This window comes from Lissotriton helveticus, chromosome 5_1 (assembly GCF_964261635.1).
Source record: "Lissotriton helveticus chromosome 5_1, aLisHel1.1, whole genome shotgun sequence".
In the NCBI taxonomy this organism is placed as follows: domain Eukaryota; kingdom Metazoa; phylum Chordata; class Amphibia; order Caudata; family Salamandridae; genus Lissotriton; species Lissotriton helveticus.
Genome location: NC_136065.1, coordinates 335,232,871 through 335,246,135, shown reverse-complemented (window position 1 = coordinate 335,246,135; position 13,265 = coordinate 335,232,871). Strand labels below are relative to the sequence as shown.

At 43.2% G+C, this 13,265-nt stretch overlaps 1 protein-coding gene across 2 annotated transcripts in view; it reads left to right on the top strand.

Annotated features, from left to right (window-relative positions):
• Positions 1–13,265, top strand: part of LOC144754517 (uncharacterized) — a 424,858-nt gene that overhangs the window by 195,487 nt on the left and 216,106 nt on the right. For both annotated transcript variants that reach the window (XM_078642413.1, XM_078642414.1), the window contains one exon: positions 10,817–10,950. In XM_078642413.1, coding sequence (XP_078498539.1) covers positions 10,817–10,950 — 134 coding nt within the window. The remainder of the gene's footprint in view (positions 1–10,816; positions 10,951–13,265) is intronic.

Below are 13,265 nucleotides of genomic sequence, written 5' to 3'. Positions count from 1 at the left end.
GACCGCTCATGCGATAATCTGTAGGGAATTCAACCTTTCATCCCAAAAGTGGACCCCGGAAGCTAGATTTATAGTGTATTTTTTAAAAGCTAAAAGAAAACGAGAAAATACACAAAAGAAACCTATTTGGATAATGATAAACACACGAAGTTCCACATGGTGTGAATTTCTAGCCCATTTTGTCATGGTACTGGAAGCAAAGGAAATATGGTCAGCCCCCCTACCCATAACAGTGGCCGCAAGACTTTTAACAAAACAGGCGAAGTTACTGTCTGCCCACAGCGATAAGTCATGGAAGCTGGGCTTCAAACCTTTATACTAGTGGGATCTTGCCATATTATCTGTCCTCCCCTTTAAAACCAATAATAAAGCGTCAATTAATGTAATTGCGGTTTGGATTGATCCCACTGTTGGCATACAAATATGGGCGAGTTGTACAAAGAGTCCATAGCTACTAAGTGCTGAGCATGCGGGGCAGTAGAGGAATCGCTAACTCATATATTGTGCATCTTTGAGACATTACGTCAACTGAGAATATACAGGCTCCGCCCAATCTGGAGTATTTTAAATATACAGACATTTCAAGCTGTCCTAGTCGAGTGCATGAAAGGCGAATCGGCACAGTTGGCGGCAAGCTTCTTGAAATACCTGATGGCAGTAAAGGCATTTTTTTACTTCGACCATTGCACAGAACTATAACTTAAAACGCGGAGTTTAGTTTTTTGTCATTTTAAAGCATCCCGTTTAGCAGGGTTTTTAATCTTTTCACACAATCGATGGAAATAACTCGTTTTTTACTCTTTTTAATATGGGAATAAATGCATTTTACATTGCACATTTATATGTGGCCTCATTGTAATGATTTTAATTGTGCAATAAAAATGATCTATCTTCTCTGAATCTCCAAAACGCCTAGATTTATTTCATGCTTCTACTAAGTCTAAGGATGTTCCTAATGATATTTCTAAGCGGCGTATGCAAGGTCCTCCCACAACACTATAGTGTTTCTGAAGCCGATATCCTGTACGGCTGGCAGGGTTTCAACACACAGCAAATAACATTTGTCAAAAATAAACGAGAACCGTTATTTAGAAGTTTGTGTGCAAATGAATGCACAGAGGGAAACAGATAAAACACAGCTTAACCCTGGCATAAAAGCACTACACATTACATGCAATGATATGGTGTCACACAGAAGGGAGTGGCCAACAGGATTTCTACATTTGGATGTACAGGTATACATACACAGGGTCATCTTCTTTAATCTAAACATATGTGTGAAAAAGGAACAATCGTGAATTGTGCATAGTTTCATACCAACCAATAGATGTTATTCCTGAAAGTGGTAAAAGCAAAATGTTGAAATGGGCAATGAAATAATTGTGTATAAGCCAGGTAATAGTTAGTCACTTACTGTAAATGGTGCATCTTCAGCTTGTTCTATACTTACTAAGGTGTATGTAGAATATTTTTTGCCCATTGTTTTTTGCCTGAGCGTCAAATTATAGGATTCAAACAGGGCTTTTTCATTGAGAAGTTGCCAAGGTACGAAAGCTGATCTAAGTGTTTGTAATGCCTAATTTATTTGTATCATTGCTCTTAACTGAGCCTGCCCCGTGTTGTAAAAAGAAATTTCAGGTCTCCTTCCACGAGATCCAAGGTTGATGACAAAATGCAATTCAATGGGTACACTCTTAGAAAGTGTGTGCATTCCATTGTTGATAACTTTAAAAAACAGTTTACATGTTTTCTTGATCTATTTGTCCAATTAGTTCTGCAGCTTCTTCCTTTGAATATTTAATTAATTATAAATAGCATATATTACTGTGGCAAGGAGTCTGTTACCTCTTTTAGGGAATGGTCCTAGGGGAAAATCAGAAAAGTCGATGTTTCCACTGATGCAGGTATTCTTTCACAGCTTAAAGACTAGAGAGTTCTAGCCGTTGTTAGCCTAGCTCACCTACACTATGTGTGGTAATTACTGCAGGTGTTTGTGACTTATGCCGTGGATCAGGACGATTAAGTTTAGGTCCCCGGGTGTTGGAAAGAAAACTGTGCTTATAGGTATCAGAATCATAAGTCCATAAGTGCAAATCATGAGCAGGGATTTAGATGGAATTAATTATTGAACACGCTCAGGTTGACTAGATTTCTTTAATGTAATGTAATGTGTATACTTGTAAAGCGCACTGTTGCCAGCCGGCGTCCTGGCTCTGTATACCGCTGGGGAACCCGTCCTGGCTTTCCCTGTGGGATGGTCCCTGCTGGGAATCCCCAAGGTGGAGCCAAGCATCCCCAGCGTTGGGGGGGCCGTTGTGGAGATTAGGCAAGCTAATGCCCAGAGTTGCCGAGTGGGACCCCTGGTTAGAGTAGGCACCGAGGCGAGAATTATCGAGTCTGCTGACCCTGGTCCACGACCCTGCCGCGTCGGGAATCGAACCCTGGTCCCGGGCCGACTCTGCTTCTGGGTCTGCCGCCTCTAACCAGTGAGCCGCACCACTCCACTTTAGATCCTTCATTGTTTTAAATACCAGACAGGTAATGTGCTGGATAGTTTTGTTTAGAAAGATATTTTCTTTCAGTATTCTACAGCTCAAAATGAGAGTTTGTTGCCTTGGATCTGTCAAAATTTGGATTCCCAAATAATTTTTACATCTACGTTTGCTTTCCAATACTCGTATCTTTGAATAGCCAGATTTTGACTAAACTCAGTTGAACTCACCTTGGGGAGCAGTGACACCTGAGCCGACCGGCTGTCTGTCCGTGTGGTTCCCCGTCGCCGCAGACCAGCGCGGCAGCCTGAGTGGGAACTACACATCCCAGCAGCCTCTGGGGCGCCGCCTTCTCCCTTTACCGGACTACCGCGCCAGGAGGCGCTTAAAGCACAGCTGTCCCCCCGCCTCGCGGGAGCGCGCGGGGCCGCGCCGGGCTAAGCCCGGGCAAAGGGCGGGCCCTCTTAGGCCCTCAGAGGCCGGAGGAGGTCGGGTTGGGTCCAGCCCTCTAACGCATTGAAAATAAGGTATTTGCCATTGATTTTTGTGACTGGGTATCTATATTGAGAACTAGGAACTTTGGAACATTTTGCATCTTATCGGACTGGGACAAAGAACATAATACTAATCAGCCAATATTTGCGATTTGATCATTAGACTGTGAGTTCACGCATAATCTGTCCTAGGTATTTGGCATTTGTCAACTAGTCTATTGATTGTTGCAGTACCTGGCAAAGGCCCTACATCCTGAATTCAATAGGTGACTATACCCATAGTCTATTGCTAGTTATAGTCAATATGTCTCCAAGGGGAAGTCGCAGCAGAACTGCAGCTGCCGGGGGTAATAGCAAAATCTGCAAAACTGGCCCCATTGACAATTTTATAACTAAGGCAAATGACGCCATAAACCAGGGTATATCTATTCTAGAACGCAGGGTGTCGCAAGATCTTGCCCATGCTAGACGCTCCTCTTTGGGACTCATTGCTTCCGCAACTACTCCTATCCAGGTTTTGCCCATAAATAATGGTCCTGTATTATATACAGGTGTTGATGTCCATACCATCCCAAATGTGGTGAATTTATCTGCCTCCATTCCCCTGATAGACTCCGACACGGACATTAGTCTAGATTTAGAGAAGACTCCTGACCTACATATGACCCCCTCACCGGAAATTATATCGGTAGACAACAACAGGGAATTAAGGGGAAGACGAGAGGGCGCTATTAAGAAATTGCAATTGAACCAAAATGCACCTACGTCTAAAACCCTTAAGGTCAGTAAACAAAAACAAGTCCTGCCCCAATATCAAGGGGAAGATATTAATTTAAATCTCAACCCAAATACAAGTAGGACCGAGGAGACATTTAATGACCCTGAGGAGCATGAGGTTGGAATAAGTAAAGAAATGGATGATAGGATAATCGACCGCACCGATTTGGTGAATGACCATATGCTGGCCAAATTGGGCGAACTTCTTAGTATCTATTTATCTCCTATCGAAAGTAGGCTCACCCGGATAGAAAAGCAATTAGTGGAACTAATCACGCCCATCAGGAGCTTATCTAAAACAATTGTTGTAAATGATGTAATCAAACCCACTTTTACTAAAACAGTAGGCTCAGTGGGTTTAGATTCTAATATCTCCCAAGTACCATCCGTAAATATAGTTAATTTACCCAAACCTGCCCCGGTATTACCAAAGGGGATAAGTGTCAGTCAACCAATAGTTAACTGTGACAAGACAGCGCCAGCTATAAGGAAGGACGATAATAACACCAAAAATATAAGCAGACCTGCGGTTGGCCAGCCGCCAAAACTCGGAGGTGGCTCCATTTTGGTCCAACCGACACAAAAAACAACTAGACAGGTACCTTCTCGTATTAATTTACCACCTGAATGCGGGGCTTATGTCCTTGTTTTAGTTAATGTTACCAAACTAAGGAAGGATCAAGAAGAAACTCCCTCGTCCCTTAAAAACAAAACCTTACATTGGTTAATTGCAAATTGCAATTTTCCAATAGAGGGTGCTAGGGAAATTATAAACACACAGCGGGTGGGTTGGATAGGCCCACTCAGGAAAAAGTTTGAGGGTGATTGTGTTACAATCAATTTCAAGAATCCACAGTGGGCAGAGAAAACATTAGTAAATGCCCCATCACCCTCAAACCGAGAATTTAACACCACACTCCTTCCATTAGGTTATTTTTACAGACACTTGATACCCCAGAATCAAATCTTGGAGAGCCATCCTATCACTTTTCATCATGATTTGAATGTTGGGGCAAGATTCAAATCTCCGCTCTTCGTACAAAATCAGGATTTTGGTAATTTGAATGATCACAATAACTGGCGGAACCAAATGTCAAAACAGATGTCAGTGCTAATACCCCCTATTCATCATCCGCACCATTCTGGTTTCTCAAACATGCATCAATTTAATTATAGAGACAGATCTTATCCTGCCCCCGAACTTCTTTCGTTTCAATCGATGACTGAAGCAAGGCCAACATTCAACATTCCAACTTACAATCGTTTTGAATATTTTTCTAATTTAGATGATCAGGATTGACTGAATATACTGCCTAAAACACACATTGATAACCCAGCTACAGTCACCATACAAGAGGGTCACTCAGCCTCGATTGTTGATTATCAGCTCTCAATTGCTACTGTAGAAATCCTGGAATCAAAATCTGTTTGTAGTAACCAAACTGATGTTGTTAACGTTAGTTCTGGTAATACAGTGAGTACTTGTAATAGGGTTAGGCTAGGCAACTATTGTAATATTCATGGGTTATCTATCCTAAGCTGGAATGTTGCAGGTTTGGAATCTAAACTATCAGACCCTGCATGGCTTGAGATTATTAATGATGCGGACATTCTTATGTTTCAGGAAACATGGGCTGTTGGTAATGTGTTTATAGAGGGCTATCACTGTTTCAGCCTAACTTCGTCCAAACCAAGTTTTGGCAGAGCGGTGGGTGGCCTCTTTGTCGGGATCAAGATTCTTGCAGGTGGCATAATTAAAAACCTGCAGAGCGATGGCCCGCAAAATTCTAACATCCAGATTCTTGAATATAAGTTGAAGTCAAAGACCACAATTTATTTAATAAATTTTTATAACAATGATTTTTATCACGTACCGAACAAGAACTTTTTGGCATTATCCAAGGTTTTAAGTAATTTGGAATGTTCCCTTACAGTTGACAACAAGTCAGGTATCTTGATTGGGGGTGACTTCAATGCAAAATTAACAGTAAGTGCTGGATCTGTTAATCATACCTATTCTGACCCAGCTGAGCGCAGGGGTTCTGAATTGTCCAAATTGCTCACTGATTTTGATCTAGATGATGCCCTGAAAATAGGACAAAAAAGTGATTCCCCTTACGCTCCCACATATATTGGTGCAAATAGTAGTTCTACTATTGACTACGTATTTACATCTCCACTGTTAACAGATTGCATAGTAAAAACTTCTGTGCTACAGACACCCCTTAGTGACCACAACCCCCTGGTTGTAGTTTTGGATCTTGCGCCTAGCCCGATCTTTGAAAACTTAACCGGTGCTAGGGACATCACTCCATCAATTGATGGTTTACGACTAAAATGGAGGGGAGTGGATTGTGAGGCCATTTTAACTAATGTACAACTGTTATATCCACACTTGATTGATTCCTGTAAACTACCAAGTAACAACCATGGTCATTTAATTGCAGATTTTGAAACTCTGTGTTCTGTCATCAAAACTCTTTTATCCGTTCCACTTCCTAGGGAAGGTAAAGAACCAAGGTGGTTCGATTCGACATGCTCCTTGGCAAATAGAGAATTAAGAAAGGCACTCTCTATGAAACCAAGGTGTAAATCAACCGTCCAATTAGCTAGGAAAAATTATAAAGCTAAAATATCCGAACGGAAGGCAAATTTACTTTCAGAGCAATGGGACTCCTTGGTACTCAGTGCAAACTTGGGTGGTAGTGGCCCATTTTGGTCAGCAGTTAGAAAAACACGGGAAATGGGAAAGAAACTCACCCAAATTAGTTGTAATATTACAAGCACAGCATGGGAGACCCATTTTTCAGGCATTTATGCAGCCCCTATTGAGGAGTATTTTCCACCCACTCTTGACCAACCAAGTGGTCTACTAATTTTAGAGCACGAGGTTAAAACAGCCATAAAAGAGAGTTTGGGAAATAAGGCACCTGGACCTGATGGTCTTCCCATTGACCTCATTAAATACGATGTTAATTTGTGGACACCTATATTCCTTAACATTTTTAACAGTTTACCAAAAACAGCCATGCCGTCCACCTGGACTACCAGTATTATTGTCCCTATTTATAAAAAGGGAGATAGATCTGATCCCGCGAATTATCGCCCTATCTCCCTTTTGGACAATACTCTAAAAGTATTGGGTCGTATCATCTTCCATAGAATACTGGACTGGGCAAATGACAACGATTTTTTAGATCCGTGTCAGATGGGGTTCCGTAGTGGGGTAGGTACGGTGGAGCAATGCTTAAACTTGAAACTGATAATTGACAAATACAGTGTTGCCCGCTCCTCCGCTACCTACCTTGCATTCATGGATCTCTCATCTGCTTTTGATCTCGTCAACAGATCAAAGCTTTGGTCCATCCTCTCAACCAATGGTCTTGATATCACTCTTGTAAATTTTTTAGCATATCTCCATACTGACCTGAAAGCACGGGTACGTATTGGGATGGGCGGAGAGGTATCAGGAGCAATTGAGATAGGGAGGGGGGTGAGTGTTGTTCATCATTTATATTAACGGCTTATCCAACTGTCTGAAAGAAGTGACCACGGATGTCCCATTTATCTTAGGGAAACCCCTTCCAGTACTTTTATACGCAGACGATGCGGTGCTTATGGCCCGCACCCCTAATGCTCTTCGCCTGCTTGTACATAGTTTTGTTAAGTTCATGGAGGATCTGGATTTAAAGGTAAATTTTAAAAAGTCTTTTATTATGTCCTGTGGACCTGGCAAAAGGAAACTCAGCACTATACGGTTGGGCACAGACAAATTGGAATCTGTCCCTAATTTTCCATATTTAGGGTTGGTTTTCGCTGCGAACGGCTCGTGGAGTGGGCATATGGCCCACGCCACGAGCAAGTTCTCGAAAGCCAACAATTCTGTTCTGAGCCTCCCACGCCCAAAGAGAATAGGTGCCACTAAGGCTATTTTTAAAAATTTTAAACTACAGTGTGCACCAGTTGCCACGTATGGTGCAGAGGTATGGGGATCAAGAAACAGCCCCTGCATCCAAAGGGAGGAAAATCGCTTCTGCAGGAAAGTGTTGGGTGCACCAATTTCCTCCTCCACTTTCATTTGTCATAGTGAATTAACCCTACCATACATTAGTGATTTTATTAGAGCAAGACCGGCACTCTTCTGGATCAGAATCTGGAGGAATGAGGCCGCTGCTCTTACTCAGAATATTATTAAGGATTGTTTAAACTGCGACCATGGCATGAGAATTCCATGGTTGTCTGAAGTCTCTAAAACACTGGATGAAGTTGGTAGAAGTACTTTGTTTACTGATCCGATAACTATAAAACTTCAGGACAAAGTCGAGGTTAAGAATGCACTATATGTACTTTATAACAGTGAAAGGTTCAGAAGCGAATCACAAAAATCTACTGTAATGAAATATATAGGCAACGGACTGTGTGGACAGACTTTGCCGCCCTATCTCTCGCTGCCTATGACTAGCTGGGAGAGATCACTGCTGTTTCGTTTAAGGGCAGGAACAGTAAAACATATGTTGTCTTTTCCACTAGGCCATTGTCACAGTATTGATTCTATTTTATGTCCCTGTGATGGCGTGAGTATCCAGGATGATTTGCACTTTTTATTTTTCTGTAAATTTTATCTTGTGTATATTAAATGGTTTTTAACACCGTATTTTAAAAAATCCAGACCACTGACGCTCCAAGATTCATATAACATGTTGATTGTTCTGGATAGTGATGAATTAACATTCCGGGTTAGCTCCTTTTTAAGACTGGCTATACGAGCTCGTAAGATGATGGAAAACCCCTGAGTATTGTATATCTGCTGTTTATTGGTGTTACTATGGTAATTTAGCATATTGTTTAGAAATGTATTGTATTGTCACTGTATGGAATATAAATGTCATATGTATGTCTATTTTATTTTATTACTGTATGTATATTTATTCATGATGTGTTGATGAATTGTGTTCGGTACTTTTATGAATTTTAAGGAATTCGAATAAAGGTCTTTTGAACTTGAACTTGACTAAACTCAGTGGAGTAAATCAACTTGTTGGTAGCGATTAGTTTTTTTGGAAGCGGCTGTGGCTTCTGTGTGAAATACAAAGCTGAAGGGTGTGATCTGTCTACATTCTAAAAGTAATGGAATTTCTTCAAGAAATTAGGATGACTCTAAGAAGGCGAAGCATTGCAATGTTCCCATTGTATGTAATTGTGTATTTCTCTAGGATAGCTACTCCTGTGAATGAAATATTGTGCATGATAGTGATAGCAATACATTTCTTTGCATATGCCTGTAAGTCAGACATCATTTTGTTAACATTCTCTATGTTCCAATCATCTGAAATTGAACCGGGAATTATAACATCATTCATTAAAACTTTTATCACAAAAAGCAATTGCAGTGTTTCAGTAAACCCCATATTCTGATATGAAATGAAATGAAATGAAGATTTATAAAGCGCATGTCTGCCCGGGAGCGTCCCAGCCCTGATGAGTGAGCTAACGGTAATGGAAGATGAAAGTTTATGGGAAGCGCCAGGTTTTCAGGAACTTGCGGAAGGCAAGAAGGTTGGGTTCGGCGCCCAGGGTCGTCAGAGGCAGGGAGTTCCACAGCTTGGAGGCGTTGTAGGAGAAGAGGCGGCCCCCTGTGCGAGCCCTTTTAATTCTAGGTATGGAGTCTAGATGAAGGTGGGCAGACCGCAGGTTTCTGGAGGCTTTGTGGGGTCTAATCAAATCTTTTAGGATGGGGGTCCCTTGCCATGGAGAATTTTGTGGGTGGTGCAAAGGGTTTTAAAGTGTACTCTCTCCTGAATAGGGAGCCAGTGGAGCAATCTTAAGGCAGGTTTTGCTCAGCTCCTACTGTGCTGGATATGGAACCTTTTCCCAGGCTATGCCCTTGGGCACAGGATAAGCTGTAATGCTCACAGCAGAGAGACCTCTTCGGACTCTATGGGATGAGTGTGGTTGCAGTTCACAAACTACAGGTGAGGCAATTGTTCTTGCAGGGATGTAGTATCCATTCAGTAGCAGAAGAATGACGAGTATCGTTGTCAACCATATCATGAGAACAAAAGTTCCCAAAGTGATCCTGGCATAGAACCACATAGGAATCAATTGCTTGTCAGGAAACCACTGACGAGCACAACGCAGTTCTCTTGTGGTGAGTGACTGTAGAAGTGGTCAAAAATCTCCTGTAAAATATCCAGAGTCATTTTTTATTTCGTGGGTCTTTCGAAAGGGTACCAGTTCAAATGACGTAGCGTTTTGTGGAATTTCCATAGTTAAGCATGGAATTGCATTGGACAGTAGACACTGTCATATGGCAGCATTACGTGTGCTTGTTGCACTCAAAGCCATGCATAGAGTGTTAAGCTCTGTTATCCCCGGGAGGGAACTCGACCTAGAAATGTTAATGCTTTTTTTAGGGGATAGGGTAGTCAGAGTAGGAGAGGCTGGGAGGCACTACTCTTATTCCTTCTTCATGTCTGCAGTTTATGCCACTTCCCTTAATGCCACTCTATGCCAATCCACTCTACAAAACTCTACTCCACTCCATGCCATCCACTCTACTGCACAACTCCACTCTGACATTCCACATTACGACAATCTACTCCACTTTATGCAACACTCTCTTCACCACCCCACTCTATGGCACTCTATGCCACTCCACTCTACGACACTCTACTCCACTCTGCACCATACCAATCTACGACTTTCTACACCCTCCACAATACTCGGTGCTACTCCACTTTATGCCAATCCAAGACACTCTACTTCACCTCACTCCACTCTACACCACTGTGTGCTTCTCACGACTCTCTACGCCGCTCCATAACAATCTACTATACTCCACGACACTCCACTCTCCTAACAACACTAACTATTAGACATGCTGGTATACAACTTTGCTAAAACATATTGGCAAAGCCAATAGCTCATGATTAGGCTTGACATATTGGCTTTGCCAATGCTTGTTCACTAATGTATGTGGCGAATGTTGCACATGCGCACCGCAGGCATGTGCTATGTGAAGTATGTTTATTCTTTGTGGCCCTATCCCTGCAGGATCAGAAGTTTGTAGAGGGCACACCTGGGACTAGAAGGAAGACTCGTGAGTCTCCGGCAGTGCTGGTGCTACAGGAGAAATCTGTGCAGAAGATGGAGCAGGCCTTCGGGCCCCACGGTGTTCAGGCACAAAGGTGCGTATTTGAAATCTACTGTTACCATTAGAGGTGGGTGAGCCAGCAACTTTAGAGGTGGGTGAGCCAGCAACTTAACAGGGAGAGCTGAGCCATGGGTTGGGAATGGCTCTTAAAGCCCATGCTCCAGCCTAGCTATGCAAATATTTGGCATGCAAGTCATGTTCAACATGTATAAATAGATAACCTCTCAAAATTCTAAAAAAGTGTATTCATTTTACATGTGCAGTAATGCCACCTGTGTAGATCAGATTATGTCACCAAATTGAGAGCTATTTATTGGGGTTTTTTGTTTTTGAAACACAATGTACTGTTTTTTTACGATAGCACAACTGAGACAAAACAGTATTCAGCCCACGTCTCCGGGCAAAACATAATCATGTAATCAATATCTCTTCAGGCCACGAATCTCTCCCACCCCCATTTCAGATTACATCTTAGGCACATCATCATGCAACAGAGAAGGTAGAAATATCTAATGATGTAATTCTTTGAGTCACGGGGTCAAGTATGATGCCACTACAATGAACCCAGGTTCCCCATATCTTCTGATGTTTCAGTGGGCAAACCGCCGCCTCATACACCGGTCTTTTAAGCCCCATACAGTAGTCAAATCCCTTTTGTCAGCTTTCTACTGAGGTGGCTCCTGATTCTTCCACTGCTGAACTATGTCTCTTTTATCGACCTATAAAGCAATCCAAAGGAACACCATTCTATACCTATTGCTATTCTAATCTACATCAATATGCAAGAAAATCATCTTGGGGACTGGGGAAGTCTCCAACACAACACGCCCTTGACCATGGAGGGAACCCTCTCAGAATAAAAGGAGCCTTCTTTCCACAGCTCCATACTGTACGTAAAAAGTCACCAGCATGTACCAAGCAATGTAGGTACGATGGTGACCTCCTAATCCAACTTGACCTTAAGCGATGGTGTGAGAAGTGGGTGATGTATATAGAGCTTAATAGAATACGTTGTAAATGGGAGACAACCAAAGCCTCCAGCAGAATAGGAAGCACCTCCACCCAGTCATTATCAGTTAATGAGCTCAAGCCTTCCTCCCAGGCCGCTAAGGAACCTGTGAAGTTGTCTGGTGTGTTATGCTATCTGACATTTATAAAGCGCTTCGCCAACTGTCTGTCCTGTGTCCAAGCCAAGACCTCTAAGAAAAATAGAGGATTTGAAGTTATTAATCAGAAGGCTAGTTAAAGTGCTAGAAATATAGAAGATCTGCATTAGTTGGGGTCCAGACCACTACAGATCATTGAGAAACTCCGGAACATAATGTTCGAGGCATGTGGGCTGCTGAATTCATATCTATAGCATAGATCGCGGCCTAGTGTTGGGTCCGGATGATTGCACATTGTTGTCCTGGAAGAGTCTTCGAAGTATCACGAGATAGGTGGCTCCTCCCCTGGACTACAGTGCGCATGGGCATCGACTCCATCCTCAGATTGTTTTTTTCCGCCATTGGGTTCGGATGTATTTTCGTTATCTCCAGTTCGGAATCAACATACACTTTTTCGAGGCCTGAAGGCCTTTTCGAACCGTCGGTATTGTTTACGTTCGGTTACCCTTTCAGTTCCGACTCAGTTCGAGTCGGATATCCAGGGGAGTCGTGTGACTCTTCGGTGATCGAGGCCCAGTCGACGCAGCAAGACTTTCGACGGCATGGAACGGAGTCCGTTCAAGAAGTGTCCCGTGTGCGGATCGAAGTATCCCCACATTGACGTCCATCCAGTGTGCAACAAGTGCCTGTCGCCGGACCACGACGAGGCCAGCTGTATGGCCTGTTCCAGGTTTAGTTCGAAGAAGACGATTCGGCTTCGGCGCGTGGCGCGCCTCGAGGCCCCGCGCTCGGCCCCGGCACCGGTGGACATCTTCGACGACGATGCAGCGGACGGACAACAGGTTCAGATGCAGATTTCTACGTCTTGGCCAAGACGTAGAAGTCGTCGACGAGGTAGGAGACGACAATGAGGCCTATGGGGCCATGGAAGATAGCTCAGAGGAAGAGCTATGCCCCGTTAGAACAATTACAATGGCTCAGGTCGAGGGATCGCCACATGGCCTTACCCAAGACCTTATACCATAATCCACGGCCCCGCCTTCCGGCCCGGCTACGGACACTTCGGCAGAGCCGCCATTGTCGAAAACGAAACCGAAACTGAAACCATCGGTGTCGACAAAAACAAAAATGGTCGAGGCGCCATCGAAACTGAAGACGTCTGCTCCCCCATCGACGCCATCGTCTTCCGAGGTGTCGGGGCTATCGAAGCCGAAGAAGGCTATCGACCCGGTCAAGGTTCCAA